The 20834-nt window shown below is 46.5% G+C and overlaps 1 protein-coding gene, 1 long non-coding RNA gene and 1 pseudogene across 3 annotated transcripts; 1 reads left to right on the top strand and 2 right to left on the bottom strand.

The window, feature by feature from the left end:
- Window positions 1-6626: 6626 nt before the first annotated feature.
- On the top strand, window positions 6627-11609 carry LOC146512032 (uncharacterized). The gene is made up of 2 exons (XR_014875759.1): window positions 6627-9355; window positions 9805-11609. It is a non-coding gene; the product is annotated as an uncharacterized LOC146512032 (long non-coding RNA).
- Window positions 11610-11666: 57 nt separating this feature from the next.
- On the bottom strand, window positions 11667-12835 carry LOC146512031 (transcription factor Adf-1). Its single transcript, XM_085170686.1, has 2 exons — window positions 12210-12835; window positions 11667-12072 (listed from the first exon to the last, which is right to left on the bottom strand). The coding sequence occupies exons 1-2, from the start codon at window positions 12337-12339 to the stop codon at window positions 11801-11803; spliced, it is 402 nt and encodes a 133-aa protein (XP_085026812.1). The 5' UTR covers window positions 12340-12835; the 3' UTR covers window positions 11667-11800.
- Window positions 12836-14285: 1450 nt separating this feature from the next.
- Window positions 14286-20500, bottom strand: LOC146512030 (uncharacterized; annotated as a pseudogene). Its single transcript, XR_014875754.1, has 2 exons — window positions 19956-20500; window positions 14286-15789 (listed from the first exon to the last, which is right to left on the bottom strand). The product of XR_014875754.1 is annotated as an uncharacterized LOC146512030 (transcript).
- Window positions 20501-20834: the final 334 nt, after the last annotated feature.

Raw genomic sequence — 20834 nt, 5'->3', positions numbered from 1 at the left:
AGGCCATCTAACGGTGTGTTCACACCGAACGCGATGGATGCGAATAAAAACGCCCCAAACGCCCCTAATTTGACGCGTGCACATTCGCGCCTCAACGCGTGTCCAAGAAAAATCCATATTTTGTAGATTTCCAAGTTCTTTTTGTTCCTAATAAAACAAGAACATGTTACATTGTTACATTGAGTCTCTTTAATTCATTCCTTTAAACAAACTAATGACTGAACGTGAATCAAAAGCACCCACGAAATGATCTGAAGTCCTCTGTAGGTGACAGCTCCATCTTGTCAACAGTGATGACCTCACGGCGGTCTAATGTTACATGCAACGCTGTGCTTCAGTGACGTTTCAGTTTCTTGTGGAAATCCATGATTTTTGGAAACAGCTGATGGTGATGGAGGCCAACAGGCGGAGCATCCTGTTCAGTGAAAAACACGAGGGAGACTGAACATTGTCTGCAGTCACTTTATTTCCTGTCCTGTCGTTTTCCAGCAGTTGATTCACAGGTTAGTTAGTTAGTTAGTTAGTTAGTTAGTTAGTTAGTTATAGTTGGTGATGTGGCTGTAGTGATGTCACAGTTCTTGTGAGCAGTGACCTCGTGCCGACACGTTCCCATCATTCTTCGTTCCTCTCTTTCTTTTCTGCTGTTTGCTCACTGATTGGCTGTTCCTGTTAGGAGGTGGTGGGTAGGTTTATTGTTGTTTTTTGGGTTTTGTTTTCTTTCTTGGCACAGGTAGGCGGGGCGGGGCTTGATGGCATTCCGGCACACCTGCGGCGCATCGGACGTCATTAGGGAGCGCTTTTATGGAGCTGAATCTCGGACGTCTGGTGTCGGAGTATTGTCATTTCATAAGTGGTAACGTGTCGGTGCAAGCTGAATCTGTTGATTCCACGCGATTGAGCTGCATGTTTTAGGATCCATCATTTGCCTGCTTCTCCTTTGTTTGAGTCTGTCCCGCTGCCTGTTCGCCTGCCTAGTTTTCTGTGTGTGGGCTTGTGTGGACCCGTGACGGAGAATTACTTCATACCAGGCAGTGACCACCGTTACATCTGTATGTCGGTGTTGCAAGTAAGCTCTCCAACTCTCCTCGTCCACTTTTAGTTGAACTCTCGGCGATCGACGTACTCTGTAACTTTGTTTGTCCCTCGTTTTTAGGTAATTCCGGTGCGTCATCGGTTCGCCCGCATACCCCGGCTCCGTCTCATCCTGTCAGCGTTGCTCTCCGTGCACATTTTTATCTGTCACTGTATATAGCCCCTTCCCTTGTAAATATTCCCTCATCTGTGTACATAAACCTGCATCACTACAATCCTGTGCTCGTGTGTGTTTCTGCCACTACATCCATTCGGGTAAAGTCCCCTAACAGAATACTCCGACCACTCTTATGGATTCGGCAGAACACGCAGGTCCCGATTCCGGCGAATTACTTCAGAAACACAAGGAGTCTTTGTCAAGCTTGTCTCGGCAGTTTAAGGAATCCGAGCAATGGGCTGGTCGGGTTAATGAGACCTTGACAGCCATTCAAGAGACTTTAGCTCGGTTAGTTCCCCCAACCGTTCCCACTGTTTCGTCCCCCCCACCTGTACCGTCCGTTCCGCAGAGTTCGGGCTCTGTTCGTGACCCCGCTTCCCCGGCTCTGGTGCCTTTCACGGGAGAGTTGGGCCTGTGGGGGTTTTTTGATTCAGGTTTCACTGCTTTTTCAGCGGTTTCCCCAAGCGTTTTCTGATGATGCTTCTAAGATTTCCCATATTATCGGTGCCCTTCGTGATCGTGCTTTGGACTGGGCCGAATCTTATCTCGCTCTACATCCCCTAGAGACTGTCACGTATGTACAATTCGTTCGGGATTTTAAGGCTGTTTTTCATCACCCCCTGCGCTCTGACGAGGCGGCACGGCAGCTGCACGGACTCCGACAAGGGAGCCAGTCGGTGGCGGAGTTTTCTATTGATTTCCGGGTTAAAGCCGCTGAGACGGGGTGGGGTGATGATGCGTTACGCGGGGCTTTCATTATCGGGTTATTTTGTGTCCACCTGCCCGTTGCGGTCAAAAGGGGGTGCCCGCCAGTAGCTGTGGGGGTACTGGTGGGTAGCACTTCCTCTCTTTCCCGAGTCCCCCGCATGCAGCTTCCTGCTGTCGTGACCAACGCGTCTGGTACTTTCTCCACTAATGCACTTTTGGATTCTGGCGCTGAGCAGAACCTTATTGACGGCGGTCTCACGAGGCGTCTCAGTATTAAGACGCGGCCCCTGCAGGTTCCCATCTCCGTTGTGGCTCTCACGGACAGTTATTACCCTCTGTTACTCACGAGACTGAACCAGTTTCATTGGTTCTTTCCGGTAATCATCACGAGCTTCTTCGGTTTTTTGTTTTTTCCTCCCCCGAGTCTCCCATCGTTTTAGGTTACCCGTGGTTCGAGCGTCATAACCCTCAGATTAATTGGTCCACCCGTCGCATTGAGAGTTGGAGTAGCCACTGCTTGTCTCACTGTCTACAGTCTGCTCTTCCACCCTCGCCTGTCTGCTCGTCTAAGCTGGCACCTGAGGAGTTGGATCTCTCGTCTGTACCTGAACAGTATCATGATCTGGGGGCAGTTTTCAGTAAACTCTGTGCGCTCTCACTTCCCCCCCATCGTCCTTATGATTGTAGCATTGAACTGTTGCCTGGAGCTCCATTGCCCACTAGCCGGCTGTATAACCTCTCTGGTCCGGAGAAGGCGGCCATGGAGAGGTATATCACGGAGTCACTGGAGGCGGGCTTAATTCGTCCGTCATCCTCGCCGGTGGCGGCGGGTTTTTTCTTTGTGGACAAGAAAGATGGATCTCTTCGGCCCTGCATTGATTTTCGGGGTCTTAATGATATAACTGTGAAGAACAAATACCCTCTTCCTCTGATCTCGTCTGCTTTTGAACCTGTACAGGACGCGGTCATTTTCACGAAGCTGGACCTTCGCAATGTGTACCATCTGGTGCGCATACACCAGAGAGATGAGTGGAAAACGGCCTTTAACACACCGCGTGGACATTATGAATATCTGGTAATGCCTGTCGGTCTGACTAACGCGCCGGCGGTGTTTCAAGCGTTGATTAATGATGTGCTACGGGACTTTTTGAATCGGTGTGTGTTCGTTTACCTTGATGACATTCTTGTTTTTTCACGATCTTTTGAGGACCATGTTCAGCAGGTGCGCAGCGTTTTGCAGCGGCTTTTGGAAAACAAACTTTTTGTGAAAGCGGAAAAGTGTGAGTTTCATGCTAGTTCTGTGTCGTTCCTGGGCTATGTCTTTGCTAAGGGGCAAGTTGGGCCCGATCCTGGTAAAATCAGGGCAATTGCTGATTGGCCGACTCCCTCCTCGCGCAAACACTTGCAGAGGTTTCTGGGGTTTGCTAATTTTTATCGCCGGTTTATCAAGAACTACAGTCAGATCACTCTTCCGCTCACCCGGCTGACGTCCCCGGCTCGAGTTTTCAGTTGGTCGCCTGAGGCTGAGCAGGCGTTTACTCGGTTGAAGGAGTTGTTTTGCTCCGCGCCCATTCTCGTTCACCCCGATGGTTCCAGACAGTTTGTTGTGGAGGTGGATGCTTCTGATGGGGTTGCGGGAGCCGTGTTGTCGCAGCGCTCGCCCGACGATGGCCGTCTCCATCCGTGCGCGTTTTTTTCGCGGCGGTTTTCTCCAGCTGAGCGGAACTATGATGTGGGTAATCGTGAGCTGCTGGCGGTTAAGCTGGCTTTGGAAGAGTGGCGTCACTGGTTAGAGGGGGCGGAACAGCCGTTTGTGATTTGGACGGACCATAAGAATCTCTCTTACATTCGGTGTGCGAAGCGGCTCAACTCCAGGCAGGCCAGGTGGCAGCTATTTTTTAGCCGGTTTCATTTTACTATCTCTTTCCGACCGGGTTCCCGCAATGCTAAGCCTGACGCTTTGTCCCGTCAATTTTCTCCCGCATCTGAGTCTACGGGGGTGGCCACTATCATCCCCTCGTCCTGCGTGGTGGGGGCCGTGACGTGGGAGATTGAGAGCCTGGTGCGCAGTGCGCAGCGGCAGGACCCGGACCCCGGTTCGGGCCCGCCTGGTAGGCTGTTTGTTCCATCGGCCGTGCGTGCCCGCGTTTTGCACTGGGTACACGCTTCTTGCTTCGCCTGTCACCCCGGCGTGCGTCGTACGGTTTCTCTGTTGAGGCGCTCCTTTTGGTGGCCCGCTTTGGAGAGTGACGCCCGCGAATATGTGTTGGCCTGCGACACCTGTGCGTGCAATAAGAGCCGTCACCTGGCCCCTCCCGGGCTGCTGCACCCCCTGCCTGTCCCAGGTCGGCCCTGGTCGCATATTGCAGTTGACTTTGTTACTGGGTTACCGTGTTCCGCTAATCACTCAGTTATTGTCACCATTGTTGACAGGTTCTCCAAGGCAGCACATTTTGTTCCTCTCTCTAAGCTCCCTTCTGCCCTCGAAACTGCTCGCTTGCTCGTTGATCATGTTTTTCGGTTACATGGGATTCCTTTGGACATTGTGTCTGACAGGGGGCCTCAGTTTGTTTCTCGGGTGTGGAAGGCTTTTTGTACTGCTTTGGGGGTGGGGGTGAGCCTTTCCTCGGGCTATCATCCGCAGTCTAATGGACAGACTGAAAGGGCTAATCAGCAGCTGGAGTCCGCCTTGCGCTGTGTGGCCTCCTCTGACCCCGCTTCCTGGAGTAGTCATCTTGCCTGGATTGAATATGCTTATAATTCCCTCACCTCGGCAGCTACTGGTTTTTCTCCGTTTGAGATATGCCTTGGATATCAGCCGCCACTGTTTCCTTCTCAGGAGGCGGAGATTGCGGTTCCGGCGGTGCAGGACCATTTACGCCGCAGTCGGAGGATCTGGCGCCAGACTAAGGCAGCGCTGCTCTGGACCGCAACTCGGACTCGCCGTGCTGCTGATCGGAGGAGAACGCCCGCGCCTCAATACACTGTGGGTCAACAGGTTTGGCTGTCCTCTGCAAATGTTCCTCTGAAGTGCGTGTCCAGGAAGCTTGCTCCTCGCTTCCTGGGTCCTTTTACCATCCAACGCATCATCAACCCTGTTTCTGTGAGGCTGCAACTGCCGGCTTCCATGAAGGTTCATCCCACGTTTCATGTTTCCCAACTCAAGCCTGTCTCTCGCAGCCCACTGTGCCCACCCTTGGAACCACCTCCGCCTGCCCAAGTTGTGGACGGCGGCCCTGTCTATTCGGTCCGGCGGCTGCTGGATGTGCACCGTCGTGGTCGTGGTTTCCAGTTTTTGGTGGACTGGGAGGGGTATGGCCCGGAGGAGCGCTCCTGGATTCCTGGGGCTTTTATTGTGGACCCGGGTCTTATTGTGGATTTTTACAGGAGGCATCCTGACAAGCCTGGAGGACCGCCAGGAGGCGTCCCTTGAGGGGGGGATACTGTTAGGAGGTGGTGGGTAGGTTTATTGTTGTTTTTTGGGTTTTGTTTTCTTTCTTGGCACAGGTAGGCGGGGCGGGGCTTGATGGCATTCCGGCACACCTGCGGCGCATCGGACGTCATTAGGGAGCGCTTTTATGGAGCTGAATCTCGGACGTCTGGTGTCGGAGTATTGTCGTTTCATAAGTGGTAACGTGTCGGTGCAAGCTGAATCTGTTGATTCCACGCGATTGAGCTGCATGTTTTAGGATCCATCATCTGCCTGCTTCTCCTTTGTTTGAGTCTGTCCCGCTGCCTGTTCGCCTGCCTAGTTTTCTGTGTGTGGGCTTCTGTGGACCCGTGATGGAGAATTACTTCATACCAGGCAGTGACCACCGTTACATCTGTATGTCGGTGTTGCAAGTAAGCTCTCCAACTCTCCTCGTCCACTTTTAGTTGAACTCTCGGCGATCGACGTACTCTGTAACTTTGTTTGTCCCTCGTTTTTAGGTAATTCCGGTGCGTCATCGGTTCGCCTGCATACCCCGGCTCCGTCTCATCCTGTCAGCGTTGCTCTCCGTGCACATTTTTATCTGTCACTGTATATAGCCCCTTCCCTTGTAAATATTCCCTCATCTGTGTACATAAACCTGCATCACTACAATCCTGTGCTCGTGTGTGTTTCTGCCACTACATCCATTCGGGTAAAGTCCCCTAACAGTTCAGACACACTGTCATTCATCTTTGTGACCGCACTAAGTTACTTTTTACCTACAGGACGATTTTTGTGATTTTTTTTTTCCACAAGCAGAAAAATGTCGTGTTTGAGTTCTCCTCTTCCTCACAGCAGCAAAAGTAGTGTGTGGTGTGAAGGCAGCAGGGACACCAGCAGCAGAATGGAGGTGAATGCCTTCAGGCGCTTTGACACATTACGCAATGCCGCGCCACTCTGACATGTTCCCGGCGGCCGAGCACATCCTGAAGGTCGAAAGGCGCTCTGGGAAACTTCAGGTGGAAATGTCACGGAACTCTGAGATACCGCTTGTTAAGGAGTTTCCATGTCGCTACACTTCATGAATTCACCGTCACACAGAAGACCTGTGAAATTATTCACTCCTCAGCTTATTGGAGGAAATGTAGTCATTAAAGAATAAATGAGTTCCATAATTATTTATTTCAAGAAGCTGAAAGCTGGAATCCTATTTCTCGTGTAGTGATAAACGATTTCCTCATCGAGCCACCATAATGAACTTTTTCCTGTTTCTGTGTCTCCAAAGGTTTGGCTCAGTGTTCTCGTCTTCAAACCTCTTTCCAAACTTTCATTCACCCACCAATGGTCTCAGAGGCACAATGGCAGTTTTAGTTTGGAGAAACACGATCGTTAAAGCTATCAACGATTTCAAACCTAAAGAGTCGGCTTCTTCTGGAGATGAGATTTGCATTATCTAATGTGAGACAGTTCCTTTAAAAAAAGGTTCAGAGTGAGGAGAGGTGGGGTCTGTCACCAACCACACATTCAAAGATGCTCACAATGAGCATTGCACTACAACTACAGCTCAAACTGCACAGTATTTATTCATTCAAGAAAAAACACCAAGTTCTTTAAGAACCAGCAAAAAAGAAACATCTGATAAACTCTCAGGGAAAAAATGACACAGGAAAGTCTAACAACCAGAACAGACCTGAGTGGCAACAAGCTGCACTGCCTGGTTCAAAAGTCCCCTCACCTCAGATCAAAAGTAGTTTTTCACCCAGAATTTCCCCCAAATTCCCCAAACCTGAAAAGTTCTTGAAAAGAGAAATTTCTGCCAGAAATACCTCGCTTTAAAAATAACTGCTGACAGAGAAATAAATAAATAGATCCTGAAGAGTGACAGAAAACCAAACCGTGGGTTCCTCACCTTCCATCACAAACACCAGCGAGCCCACGTCACCCTCTTTAATGATGCACGAGTCCTTCCCATAATCCACCAGGTACATGCAGTCCACAATCTCCTGAATCTGAGACAGCTCCAGGTTCTTCATGAAGTCATTGTCCAAGATGGCCTCCTTTATCAGCTCCTTCGATCTGAGAGGAGGAGAGAAGACAACAGGTCAGTAAGTAAGTCCTTATTCTACTTTCATGAGTATACCTTTATCCTACACGCCTCCTCATTATCAGGGGAAATGTATCTGTGCCGCTGTGTTTGGAGGATAAGAGCAAACACCTGTGCGTCTCAAAGTCGGTATCACCTGCATGCACACCTCTCTGGACGGGATAGACGTCCAAGATTACTGAATTGGAGACTCGGCTTCGCACCCTTCATTCACCCGTAGCTAGCCAGGCCCCTGTAGCTGGTGCAGCCCTGCTAGCTGCTCCCCGGGAGACCCCAAGCAGCTGGGGAAAGAGGGCGACTGGGTGACGATGAGGAGGAAGCATAGTCCTAGACAGAAGCCCCAGGTACACCACCAACAACCCGTTCATGTGTCTAACCGTTTTTCCCCACTCGGTGACACACCCGCCGGGGGTCAAACTCTGGTAATTGGTGTTTCTGTTCTCAGACATGTGAAGCTAGAGACACCGGCAACCATAGTCAATTGTCTTCCAGGGGCCAGAGCAGGCGACATTGAAGGAAATTTAAAACTGCTGGCTAAGGGTAAACGTAAATTCAATAAAATCATAATTCACGTCGGCAGTAATGACACCCGGTTACGCCAATCGGAGGTCACTAAAATCAATATTGACTCGGTGTGCAACTTTGCCAAAACAATGTCGGACTCTTTAGTTTTCTCTGGTCCCCTCCCCAATCAGACCAGGAGTGACATGTTTAGCCGCATGTTCTCCTTAAATTGCTGGCTGTCTGAGTGGTGTCCCAGAAACAATGTGGGCTTCATAGATAATTGGCAAACCTTCTGGAGGAAACCTGGTCCTGTTAGGAGAGACGGCATCCATCCCACTTTGGATGGAGCAGCTCTCATTTCTAGAAATATGGACAAATTTATTAAACCCCTCAAAATATGACTATCCAGAGTTGGGACCAGGAAGCAGAGTTGCAGTCTTACACGCCTCTCTGCAGCTTCTCTCCTCCCCCCCAAAAACCCATCTCCACAGAGACTGTGTCAGCTTCCAAAAAGACAAAAAACAAACTAAAAACCAGCAACAAACAACTTAAACATAAACAATTACAAAGAAAGAACAATACAGTATCCACATCTGAACCAAAGAGTAAAACAGTGAAATGTGGATTATTAAATATTAGGTATCTCCCCTCCAAGTCTCTGTTAGTACATGACTTAATAATTGATCAACAAATCGATTTACTCTGCCTTACAGAAACCTGGTTGCAGCAGGATGATTATGTTAGTTTAAATGAATCAACAGTTTTCAAGCCCCTCTTCTGTGGAACCAGCTTCCAGTTTGGATTCAGGAGACAGACACTATCTCTACTTTCAAGATTAGGCTTAAAACTTTCCTTTTTGCTAAAGCATATAGTTAGGGCTGGACCAGGTGACCCTGAATCCTCACACCGAACGCAATAGACGCGAGCGAAAACGCGAGCGAAAACACCCCAGACGCACTCCAACACAAATCAATCGCGCCTCAAAATATGATATTTTGACACGCGTGAACCGGAAATGTGGGAGGAATGTGGGAGGAAGTTGTGCCAGATGGTATCTTTGCAAGATGGCAGCTGTCGAGCTAGCGCTTGAAGAGAGAGTCTCCCTTCTCTATGTACTGTGGAGAGCAGAGCAGCGGCGTAAAAGACGTCCTCGCCGTACCTGGGTCCATCAGGTCCTCCAGAGGCGTGAGCAGTTTGGTGAGTTTCACCACTTGCTCCAGGAGCTGCGCCTGGATGACGGCCGATTCCAGCGACATCACCGTCTTTCACTCGGCCAATTTGAGGACCTGCTTTCCCACATCGGTCCCAGAATCGCCCGCCTAGACACCAATTACAAGCGCTCAATCCCACCTGCAGAGCGCCTGTCCATCTGCCTGAGGTTAGTAAAAGTGCTTAATACGGTAGTCCTTTATTGATACCTGTGCTAATATATGCTAAACCATCCATTTATACACTGCTAACATGGATGTGCTATGCTAACAGTGAATGCTCTCGGTGTATACTGATAGCAAACTGTGGTACGGACACGACTGTTTATAATATTTCTAGTGATACTCAGAAGGTCTCATCAAGTCACGATTTAATTCGATTTATGCTGTTATCAGTGTTTGCAATGATAGCATGGCTGTGGTGTCATATCAATGCTCGGTGTTTACTGATATCAAACTGTAGCATTAGATTATATCTAATATATATCATGTAATTATCCTTATAATTACAAAATGTTTTATGTAAGATTTATGTTTTGTAATTTGGAATTTTGGAATTTCAATAATGTATTTTGTAACTGCAGTACACATAATACTCATTTTAAACAATTTTGTCCAGGTTCCTTGCCAGCAAACAACTCCTCCAGAGAGGCTGTCCTGGTGAGGGAGAAGTTCATGGCTCACTTCTCGGCAGAGGGAGCTGTGTCTTGGCAACCAAAGGAGTAGCCTGTTTGAAGTCCGAGTGACTTCCCCACAACGGCTCTTTTAACGGCTCCACCCACAAACCTCTAAAGAGTGTTCCTGTCTTTTTAAATTTTTCTTAATAAATGGAGCTTTTTTCTACTCCAAAATAAACTAACCTCTTTTTACTCTCTTAAGTAACTTGTCTTCACTATGTTCCTATATACAGTGTGATGCAAAAGTTTGGGCAACCTTATTAATAGTCATTATTTTCCTGTATGAATCGCTGTTACAATGAAAAATGTCACTTACATATATCATATAGGAGACACACACATTGATATTACTAAATATTTATTTCATTTCTTTCTTTGTGTTGCCAATCTATGCACCTGCTTGATTTTGTTTAAACAGTTATTGCACACTTTCTGTAAATCCAGTGAACTGCATTTCACTTCTCAAATATCACTGTGTGTGTCTCCTATATGATATATTTAACTGACAATTTTTATTGTGACAACCAATGATTTGTACAGGAAAATAATTACTTTTCACAATGTTGCCCAAACTTTTGCATCCCACTGTATTAGTATGTTTTGTCATTAGTATAATATGAAATAAATTCTACTTGTGTCAGTCGGGTGCCAATATTTGCTGTGTAGTAGAACAGAGACATGAGTCATTATAAATGTTTATTTGAAAAAATATATAAATCCACTAACAAAAACATTAAACATAAATATACAAAATTTAACTATTTACAGAGAGACAGGAATAAAAAGGACCCAGCTTGGAGTGGAAGAGCCTCAGGGAGAAGGAGGAGAAAAATAAGAACATTGTTTCTGCCCTGGAGAGCTGCTGCCTCATCAGAAAACTGCTGATCATTAGGGTCCAATGTTTCCAAATTTAACACAGCTGTGCTGTTTTCAAAAGTTAATTTATAAATTTGAAATTTCACGAATTCTCGTGTCTGAGGCGGCATGCTCTCCAGAGCAGGAACAAGGCCGAGGAGGAAATGTTCTGTTGGAGACGGGCGTGGCCTCTTTAGGGACTCGGCCAGCTCCACCACCGTCCTGGGGCCCGTCCCTCATCTGCCTCGGAGCTGTCCTCCTCTGTGGGCCTGTAAAACACAGCACAAAACAACACAAAGAAATGAGAAGGCTGCTACTAGATTTTCATTTTCAAAATTGAAAAAAAAAAAACAGGATATAAACAGATTGGTAGATATTTAGTAAAGGTGATCACAAGGGAATCCAAGCAAGTAAAAAGCTGTCAGTGCTTGATGTTCATACCTGTGGGTGCAGCAGCAGGAGCTCAGGGACCAGGGACTGGGGAGCCAGGAGAAGAGACAGGGGAGGACTCTGCTGCAGAATCAGTTGGTTCTATCAAGACAATATTAAATGTTAACAGGTTGAAGACAATAGTCATAGAGAATATTATATTATTATATACTTATATACTTATTATATACAGTGGGCTCTCATTTATTGCAGCACATGAACAGTAGTCACAGTTCTCATAAGTTGATTGTCAAAGTGCAAACCTTTGTCGATTTTAAAACGTAAAAGTATTATGCCGCGCTTTTTCTCCGTCTGCGGCGCCACTTTCGTGCGCCTTTTTCCCCTCGCGGTGCAGGTGTCTATTTCCGAATGAGGGTCATAGTTATGAGTGTTTTTGTGCTGTTTTTTCTATTGGACGTGATGGTTATCAAAACCAAACATGATAAGTTTGGCAAGCGCAGGAGACACGACACGGAGGAGATTTGTCATTTGGGCTGCAGAATGCAATGCGCATCGTTGAAAGCTGTGCGATGCAATAAAAAAATCAGCGAAAAGGCGAGGCAGTGACGGATGAACAGCGGGACTACTGTATACTGTTTATTAATAAACAAAACATATTCCTGTATGACAACACGCATAAATTAACTGCCTACATTAACTCAATGTAAACATACCTTCTGACTGACACTCCCCTGCTGCCTCTTCGGGCTGTCCCTGGTCCTCGGGGGAGAAGTTCTCCACGGTCCGCACCATATTGCCGCTTGTCTCCCGCGGGGTGAGGAAGGGGTCCAGAAACCCCATGACCGCGAAGAACTTCCATCTCCTCCCCGATCCTGCTGCAGACCCACTCCTCTTCTCCTTTTCTGTCTTCTTCTCCTTATTATAAGTGTCCCTGAGGCTCTTCCACTTTCTCCTGCAGATGTCCTCTGAATAAACGCATTATCTTGTTAGCGGTATTTGTACATCAGTGGGAAAATAGCGGGACAGTAGGCGGGCTCGCTAGCTTTTGCGCGGCTTCATCGGGTCAGTCTGAAAATTAAAAAGGAAGAAGGAATGAACTTACCAGGTTGCCCGATCTCCTCACTTATGTGTCTCCAAGCTAGGTCCTTTTTATTCCTGTCTCGGTAGAAGTAGTAGCTAGCATCATATAGCTCTGGGTGATTAACCACGGCACTGATGAGCTTTTCCTCCATACTGAATGAAGAATCAAGGGCTTTGGCTGGATCTGCCCCTTTGACCTAGGTCAGAGCCACGTCACCAGACTCCTGATTGGTTGTCGCGGCGCGATTTGACGCTGGAGTTCAGATTTTTCCAACTCGAGCGGTAGACGCGAAACGCGCGTATGCACAAAATGCAACACAAAAACTCATGCGCGTTTTTTTTCACGAGTCAAACGCGCCAGACGCGCTACACTGACGTGCATTTCACGCGTTTTGGCGTTTTCGTGACGCAAATCTGCTTCCAAATTTTCGTGGAACCTGCAATCGCGTGTCATCGCGCTTTTCCATTGACTTTACATGTAAACCTGACACTCTATTTGCGTCCATGGCGTTCGGTGTGAACACACCGTAAGAGAGCAGGCGTAACAGAGATCAAAAAACAGCAGCCACGCTGAGGACAGAGAAAAGCACGAGAAGATTCTTTAGAACAATTCTGAATCCTGTAGGTTCTTCAATCTTTATGGACCCATGACCTCTGTGATCGCCATCACCAGGCAGAGAGCAGGAGGTGGTGAGGCAGCAAACATCATAATACCATGTTTGTAGCCCAATAAATTAAAAAACAAATCACAAGTAACAAAGTTTTGATTGCTTTTGTTTATTTTAATAATGTTTAATAATGTAGCAGACGGTCTCTACTACAATGAAGCTGTGGTACCAGTGAACATAATCTCTGTACACATGCCAGGCAAGGAAAATAGGACACACCTTTCAGATATGCTGTGAGCTGAATGGGTCATGTTAAGAAAACTGTAGATAAAAACAATAAATTCAACTGAAGAAATAAAAAGTAAGACGTCAACCCGAGGTTAGAGTTTTAATTTTTAAATATTCCTGTTCTGAAAATGAGAAAGGTGAAATCAAAATCTTCCTGTTGATCTTACAAGCACACCCTTCATCTTTAACCCTCTGGGGTCCAAGGTATAATTGGTTACTTTTGATTTTACTTCTATATTTCACCTTTAAAATATGTTTTTCTTGCCTTGTTTGGTATCATTATTTTCAGCACAACCCCAAATATCTGAAATTTGAGTTATTTTTTCATTTTGGCTTACTATATTAGCACAGTTGATCTAAATTCAGACAAAAAATTCAAAATCCGAGTAGAAAAAAGTTATATTTTTTACTGTAAAACCCACAAACATGTTCAACGAATCATTTTCATAACTTGAAATGCAAATAGAAATTGTACATTTCTAAAAATTATGCACAAGTTTTGCAAACAACAAAGTTATATGGTACTGTTTACCTAAAAATGCAGCCAAGGCCTCAGGCGTTTTTTATATAACCATTTAAATCTATTTACAGAACAATCAGGTGTGCTGCATCAAATAAGGCACACAAATTATTTGTGCCAGTCCAAAAAACTAGTTTGTGTTCAGTATAAGACAGAGGAGAACAGCACAGGCCTAAACCTGCAGGTCTGACAGCAGGAGGTGCATCAGTCCAGTTTTCCATGTGGGAACAGCGTTTACACTGGAATCTGCCTTTGACGGCTTTTTTAGAGCAAATGTGAAATTCAGCAGTATAACTGAAACACAATACAAGACAATAACTACACAACACACTAACTATAGCCTCCAAACATGCTAAACGTCACTAATGTCTCACATATGAAAACTCGCTCTCTCTCTCCATCTTTCGCCCGCCCGCTTTCCGTCGCGGGTGTCACTCCTAAAAACTTCCCCTTCTCCCTAAACAACCAAATGTCACATGTTGCCTTATCATTTTTTTGATTGGCTGACATGGTAAAATCTAACACCAATAGGGAAGGGGTGTTTTTTCTTTTTCTTTTTTCACTCACAAGTGGAGAGTGTTTGCTAGCGCTGTCTGTAGAAAATGCAGTTTTTACCGTCCTTCCCGCTGTAAACACCACTGTTTTGTTCAGAAAAAAACATTGCGTGTATTTTTTATCATAACTCTGGTTTTACGTGGCCCATCGACACAATTCAAAAACTGGTATATAGTTTGAAGTCCACACTTTCGACCCAAGTTGGATTGGAGACTCTGACGTGCTGCATCTTGTAGCTGTGTCGTCTTAAATTGGTCATGTGATTTTGACGTGCCGGCGCGTCCAGCGACCCCAGAGGGTTAAAGACAAATCCTTCAGTGGAAGAGTTTCTCTCATGTGTGACCTTTCATGTGTCTCTTCAGATTTCCCTGTCAAGTGAATCTTTCTCCACAAACACCACAGCAAAATGGTTTCTTTCCTGTGTGAACAACAGTGTGTCTTTTGAGCGTAGTCTGCTCTCTAAACATTTTCCCACACACATCACAGCCATACGGTTTCTCTCCTGTGTGGACGTTTGTATGTCTTTTCAACGTATTCTGCTGTCTGAATTGTTTCCCACAGACATCACAACTAAACGGTTTCTCTCCCGTGTGAACTCTTATGTGTCTCTTCAGAATGCCCTGCTCTGCAAATCTTTCCCCGCACACAGTGCAACCAAAGGGTCTCTCTCCAGTGTGCACTCTGGTGTGTCGTTTCAGAGCGCCCTGTTCTGTGAACCTTTCCCCACAGACGCTACAACCGAACGGTCTCTCCCCTGTGTGAACTCTCATGTGTCGCTTCAGATGGGTTTTGCAACGAAATGTTTTCCCACAGTCGTCACAGCCAAATTGTTTCTCTCCCGTGTGCACACGCATGTGTCTTTTAAAGCTGTACTGAAGCGTAAACCTTTTCCCACATGCATCACATCCGTAGGGTTTCTCCCCCGTGTGCACTCTCATGTGGGATTTAAAGAGCGTCTTGCGGCTAAACATCTTACCACAAACACCACAGCCAAATGGTTTCTGTCCTGTGTGAATTTTCATCGGTGACTCTACGTTTAGCTTCAAGCTGAAACAGTTTTCAGCAGCCAAACAGGTGGAGGACATTTTTTTCTGTCTGACCCGTCCTCTGTGTTTGAAGAAAGTCCTCTTGTTCCAGAGTATTTACACTTAAATCAGGCGCCCTGCTGTCCTTCAAACTGCCGTCAGTGTCTTCGTTTGAAGGCCCAGAAACTGAGAAAGATTCCTCCTTGTCAACACCATCGAAGCTGTCCTCAATCTCACAGACACCTGGAGCCTCCTCAGCAGTATCTAGTTGTTTGTGGTGGTTTGGATCCAGGTTACTGGCTGGTTCTGGTTCTCCACAGTTACTTTCATCACTTTCTGTTTTTATCGGTTGAATAGAGCTGCTGTCGTCAGTTTGGCTGTGAGGAGTCTCTTCTTCATCTTCCCTCTTCACCCGAACAGCGATGATTGGGAACCTCATCTCTTCCTCCTGCTCCCGCCCATCAGCTGGTGCTCCCTCCCCATTGGTCCAGAGCTCCTCGTGTTCCTCTTTTATATGGAAATGATCTGGATCCTGCTGCTCCAGACTCGGGCTCCAGGGAACCTCCTCTTTAATCACCACCACCTTCTGGATGACTGCAGGTAACACTGAAACACAAACACAACAAACACTGAGTTTGTCTCATGCAGCAGCGCAGATAGAGGACATCATTGAACGTCAGCGTGTCACACAGACTCAGTTTTACTCTCGGACATGTCAGCTTTTCCCACCTGAAGCTAAAACAGAATTCCAGAATGAATCAGAACTTAAACCAGCTTCCAGTTTGGATTCAGGAGACAGACACTATCTCTACTTTCAAGATTAGGCTTCAAACTTTCCTTTTTGCTAAAGCATATAGTTAGGGCTGGACCAGGTGACCCTGAATCCTCCCTTAGTTATGCTGCAATAGGTGTAGGCTGCCGGGGATTCCCATGATGCATTGGGTGTTTCTTCTTCACTCACTATGTGTTAACAGACCTCTCTGCATTGAATCATATCTGTTATTAACCTCTGTCTCTCTTCCACAGCATGTCTTTATCCTGTCTTCCTTCTCTCACCCCAACCAATCACAGCAGATGGCCCCGCCCCTCCCTGAGCCTGGTTCTGCTGGAGGATTCTTCCTGTTAAAAGGGAGTTTTTCCTTCCCACTGTCGCCAAAGTGCTGCTCATAGGGGGTCATATGATTGCTGGGTTTGTCTCTGTATCTATTATTGTAGGGTCAACCTTACAATATAAAGCGCCTTGAGGCGACTGTTGTTGTGATTTGGCGCATTATAAATAAAGCTGAACTGAATTGAATTTAACAATTTTAACATCATTCCAAACTCTTCAACGCTTCATCCTTAACGATTCATAACGTGGCGTCCTGCTGATGTCATCGTTCTGTTGTTGCTCTGTGGAAATGTGTTTTATGTCAGGAGGTATTTGCATGCTGGTGTAAAACACATCCGTCACACTGAAAATAACGAGTAATCAGGGACAGCACGTCTGTAAAAGCCCTGTACCCTCAGCCACGCTGTGGCGCTCCTGTAGTAGACTCACTGCATGAAAATCTTACTGCTGACATGCACACACCTCATCTTTAAAGACAAATCCTGCATTAGAAGAGTTTCTCCCATGTGTGACCTTTCATGTGTCTCTTCAGATTTCCCTGTCGAGTGATTCTTTCTCCACAAACACTGCAGCAAAATGGTTTCTCTCCTGTGTGAACAACAGGTCAGTGACTCTACAACCCGGGCAGCAGGAAGACGTTCTTCAGCCTCTTTAAATGACGCTCGATGGCCATTGTTGTTGTCGTGATTAATTATTTAAATGACCTTTAACCTCTGAGGTTACCTCGTCATAAAAACTGCTCGCACACAAAAATGTGATGAAAACCTTGTAAAAAGTTTGACTTTTCCAGAATAATAAACTTCATCCACCCGTGCTGGTCTGAGGAAGAGCAGGAAGTACGTTTGGTGTGTGTTGGAAGCTTAACGTCCAATCAGCTTCCTGTACCTGAGGTCAGCTGTGCCAGCCACAGGCTCTGAGGAAGAGCTCGCTCCTTCATCACCTCCACCTGATTTCAGGGCGGATACAAAGGTGGATGATTTCTAGGCTGTGCTCTCCTATTCCAATCAGAGGTCAGCTTGATATCCAGGACGCGCTCACAAAGCTACAGTAAACTCAGCTGCTGACAAACAGACTTCACATTTTAACAGCTGAACTTCTCAACATGAAGCAAGAACTCTGGTTTCCTTCATCATCATCAGCCTGCTAACCTGAGCTGGTCAGAGCCACGGCAGCATCTGACAGTCTGAGCTCTCGAAACAGCCCCACATTCATCCAGGCCATGGAGTCAGAGCAGCTCACAGGACTGGACACTGACGGCAGTCAGGACGTGCTCTCACCTGTTCTCAGGTACATCTGGGACGTCCAGGTGGGAGTTATGTTTTTAAAGCTGACTGAGACTCACGTTGACAATCAAACAAAATCTTTCTCTGAACACGACTCTCTGAGCTGAATCAGACGATTAACAGGTGGACTCATCTGTGTTCTAGTTATTATTTATTATGCCGAGCAGGTCAGTGACTCTGAGCCTGAAACACCACAGCAGAAAGTCTGACTAACATGGATAAATGAACAAAGGCTCAGTAGGTCTTCATCTTTGGAGTTTTTATTCACTCGTGTAAATATCTTCAATTTGGTTGTTTTTTATCTGCTTCTATGGATACCGATTTCCTGCGTGGCTGTACCATAAAAACACGCTTGTCACTACCCGATCCGTACCGGAAACCCGATCGGTACCCCGCATGCGCAAATCTTACGTCACTTCCTCTCTTTGCCAACATTGCGACACTCAATATATTTGAATGATACGGTTAGCGCCCAGTTAGCTCCTAGCATTTCTCAACAGCTCTGCCTCCTTTTCGACTGCCCGGGACATTTAAACTATGGATAATCCGTATACAAACAAATTCATGCTTTTCTCCTCAACAGAGAGCGTTCCCCGATTGAACAACAGCGCTGTAAAATAAGAAGAATGGCGCCTAATTACAGACTTAATAATATTGACTTAGCAATGTGTCACGTGAAGATTCAGCAGCCAGATTAAGTGTTTACTGACAGCTGACAGTGATAGCGGACATCATCATCACTATTCCAATCAATCCTCTCCACACAGACAAGCATAAACACACTCGACTGTCACTAAATCAAATTTAACACACGTTTGTAATGACGCTAATTCAGTTTACAGTAGGGTTCATTCGCTCGGTCAGCAGGTGGCAGTATCCTCGTACACTGGGGAGTAAACTGCCATTAAACGAACAGAAGAAGAAGAAAACATCTGCACATGCGCGGTACGGATCGGGTAGACCCGATTTGTACGGTCCGACTTTGCACATGCGCAGTAAGGATCGGGGAGTCCCGATCCGTAACTATCTTTTTATTTTTCGTTTTTGTCTACATTGTACTGAAATGCTTCATTATTGCAAACATTTTAAGAGATACTTGTTATTCTTAACATTTTAACAGATACTCTGACCCGTAACTATCGTAAAACGCTTCGACCGGAAGTAGACACCTTTCGCGCATGCGGGGTACCGATCGGGTTTCCGGTACGGATCGGGTAGTGACATGCTGTGTCCCAATTCGGGGTATGCACGCTTGAAGTACGCACACTACGCGTACTACGGACGGTGCGTACTATAAGTACGGGAAGTGCGGAAGTGAGAGGCTTGTGAAATGGGACGGTATATGCTTCGTCGCGCTGTTCAGGTTGCCTAGCAACCATGACACTAACCACGTTACATACAGCTTTGTTTGACAGAAATGAAGGAGAAAAATGTTTTGTTGGTCAATCATTTTTGTCATGACATCACTTTGATTAGTTGAGTATCTGAGGCTGAGACCACAGGACTGTAAAACATGATTCAAGGGCTTCATTTCTGTACTGAACAGTCATTTAAGATTAGCTAGTAAACAATAATTAGTTAATGTTGTTCATGAGACTAAAGTCATCTCACTGTGGTAATGTAAATATAATATGGCCAATATTATAGTATTGTCAGATTATATATATATATATATATATATATATATATATATATATCACTGACTGTCAGCTTGTTGTGTTTGTGGATATATGACTGACTTTAATTATCCATAAAATCATCAGATTCTCTGTAAGATTAAGGTCGACTATATGTATATTTACAAGTAGAGGCTTTAAAACCAAGTTAATGCTGAAAGTACAAACATCACTAGTGTCACACAACTTTGCCTACATGTGGCCAACAGCAATGTTTTAATGTTCTTCGTTATTAAACATTCGCACATGAATAAGTGACGTCATATTCAGTACTTACTTTTGACAGTTCACTTTTCGGCCGCTCCCTTCTGCCGTATTTTGCGGCAAAATTATCCACACCCACCGCCGCGCTATGAATTGTGGGATATATGGGACCACGAAGCGTGCACCGGACCACGCTTGATATTTGGGGAAATCGACGGCGCATTTGGAGTATGCATTTCAAGTACACTTCGAATTGGGACAGCTGTCGTCGCGTGGCGGTGACGTAACCGCACTTAAAATGCGTACTTCAAGCGTGCATACCCCGAAATGGGACACAGCAAGTGACAACGCTCACTGCGCCGTGTGCGCGCCGTAAACCGTCCGGGTTCTACAAACAGTTCCGCCTTCTTCAGCACAGCTGAATTATGAGCTGATGGAGGGCTGGGGTGAACGGCTAACAGCTAGCTGCTCCTCCTCCGCTAGCTCCTCGGTTCTTACCGGAGCTCCGGTCTGTGACGTCCTCCCGGGGTTCGCGGGTTTCGGCGCTTCGAGCGTTTGGTCCACTCGCCGAGCGCGCGCTCTTAGAGTCCCGCCGGCTCACATATTTACCTCCGTTCATCGTGTCCTCGCTACTTGTGGCCTCAGACACACACCGCGCCTGCGCAGAAGCGCACACCCCTCCTCCCTCCGAAGCGTGCTCCGTCACCATGGCAACCGCAGCCTCCAGCGCAGAGACCGTACATTAGATAGTCTTGGATCAGCCAGAGGGACGCTCCCATCGGTGCGACGGACGCAGGAGAAAATATGAGCTGAAGATGAATAACAATAAAAAAAATACACGCTGGGGTCACACGTGACATGAAAAAACCCCGCCGCGCGCGCGGAGTGAACCCCGCCCCTGCTGCCTCATTTTAAAGTTACAGATGTGACTGTGAACAAACAGCAGCTCTGCACACCTGATGATGTTGTTCTGAATGTAAATGTAAGCAAAGTAAGTGCGTCAGTCACACTTATGATCATCACGTCATTACATACATTAACAGGCAGTGACCAATCAGCTCTCATATATATACGTGTATATACATATATGTATATATAAAATATAAACTGCGTTTATTGCCTATTGTGCTTCATGATGCTGGCAGTCCTGCCCCTTCAGTCTCTGTCCCACACGGTGGTACCTGAGCCAGCCTGCACAGATGAACCCGGCCCAGTTCTGTGAGGTGAAGGTCAGGGGTGGAAGCCTGCAGGTGGAGCGTTTCCTGCCCCGCAGCGGTGACGTCTCCATTTAAGGATTTAAACATGGCGGTGGGTCTGCAGGATTACAGACCGCACGGGCAACAGAATGAAATGAGTGTTTACATAAGAAGATTAACT

The sequence above is a fragment of the Neolamprologus multifasciatus genome, chromosome 8 (genome assembly GCF_963576455.1).
Source record: "Neolamprologus multifasciatus chromosome 8, fNeoMul1.2, whole genome shotgun sequence".
Lineage (NCBI taxonomy): Eukaryota > Metazoa > Chordata > Actinopteri > Cichliformes > Cichlidae > Neolamprologus > Neolamprologus multifasciatus.
Note: the sequence above shows the minus strand (reverse complement) of the source record. Positions and strands in the feature narration are given on the sequence as shown.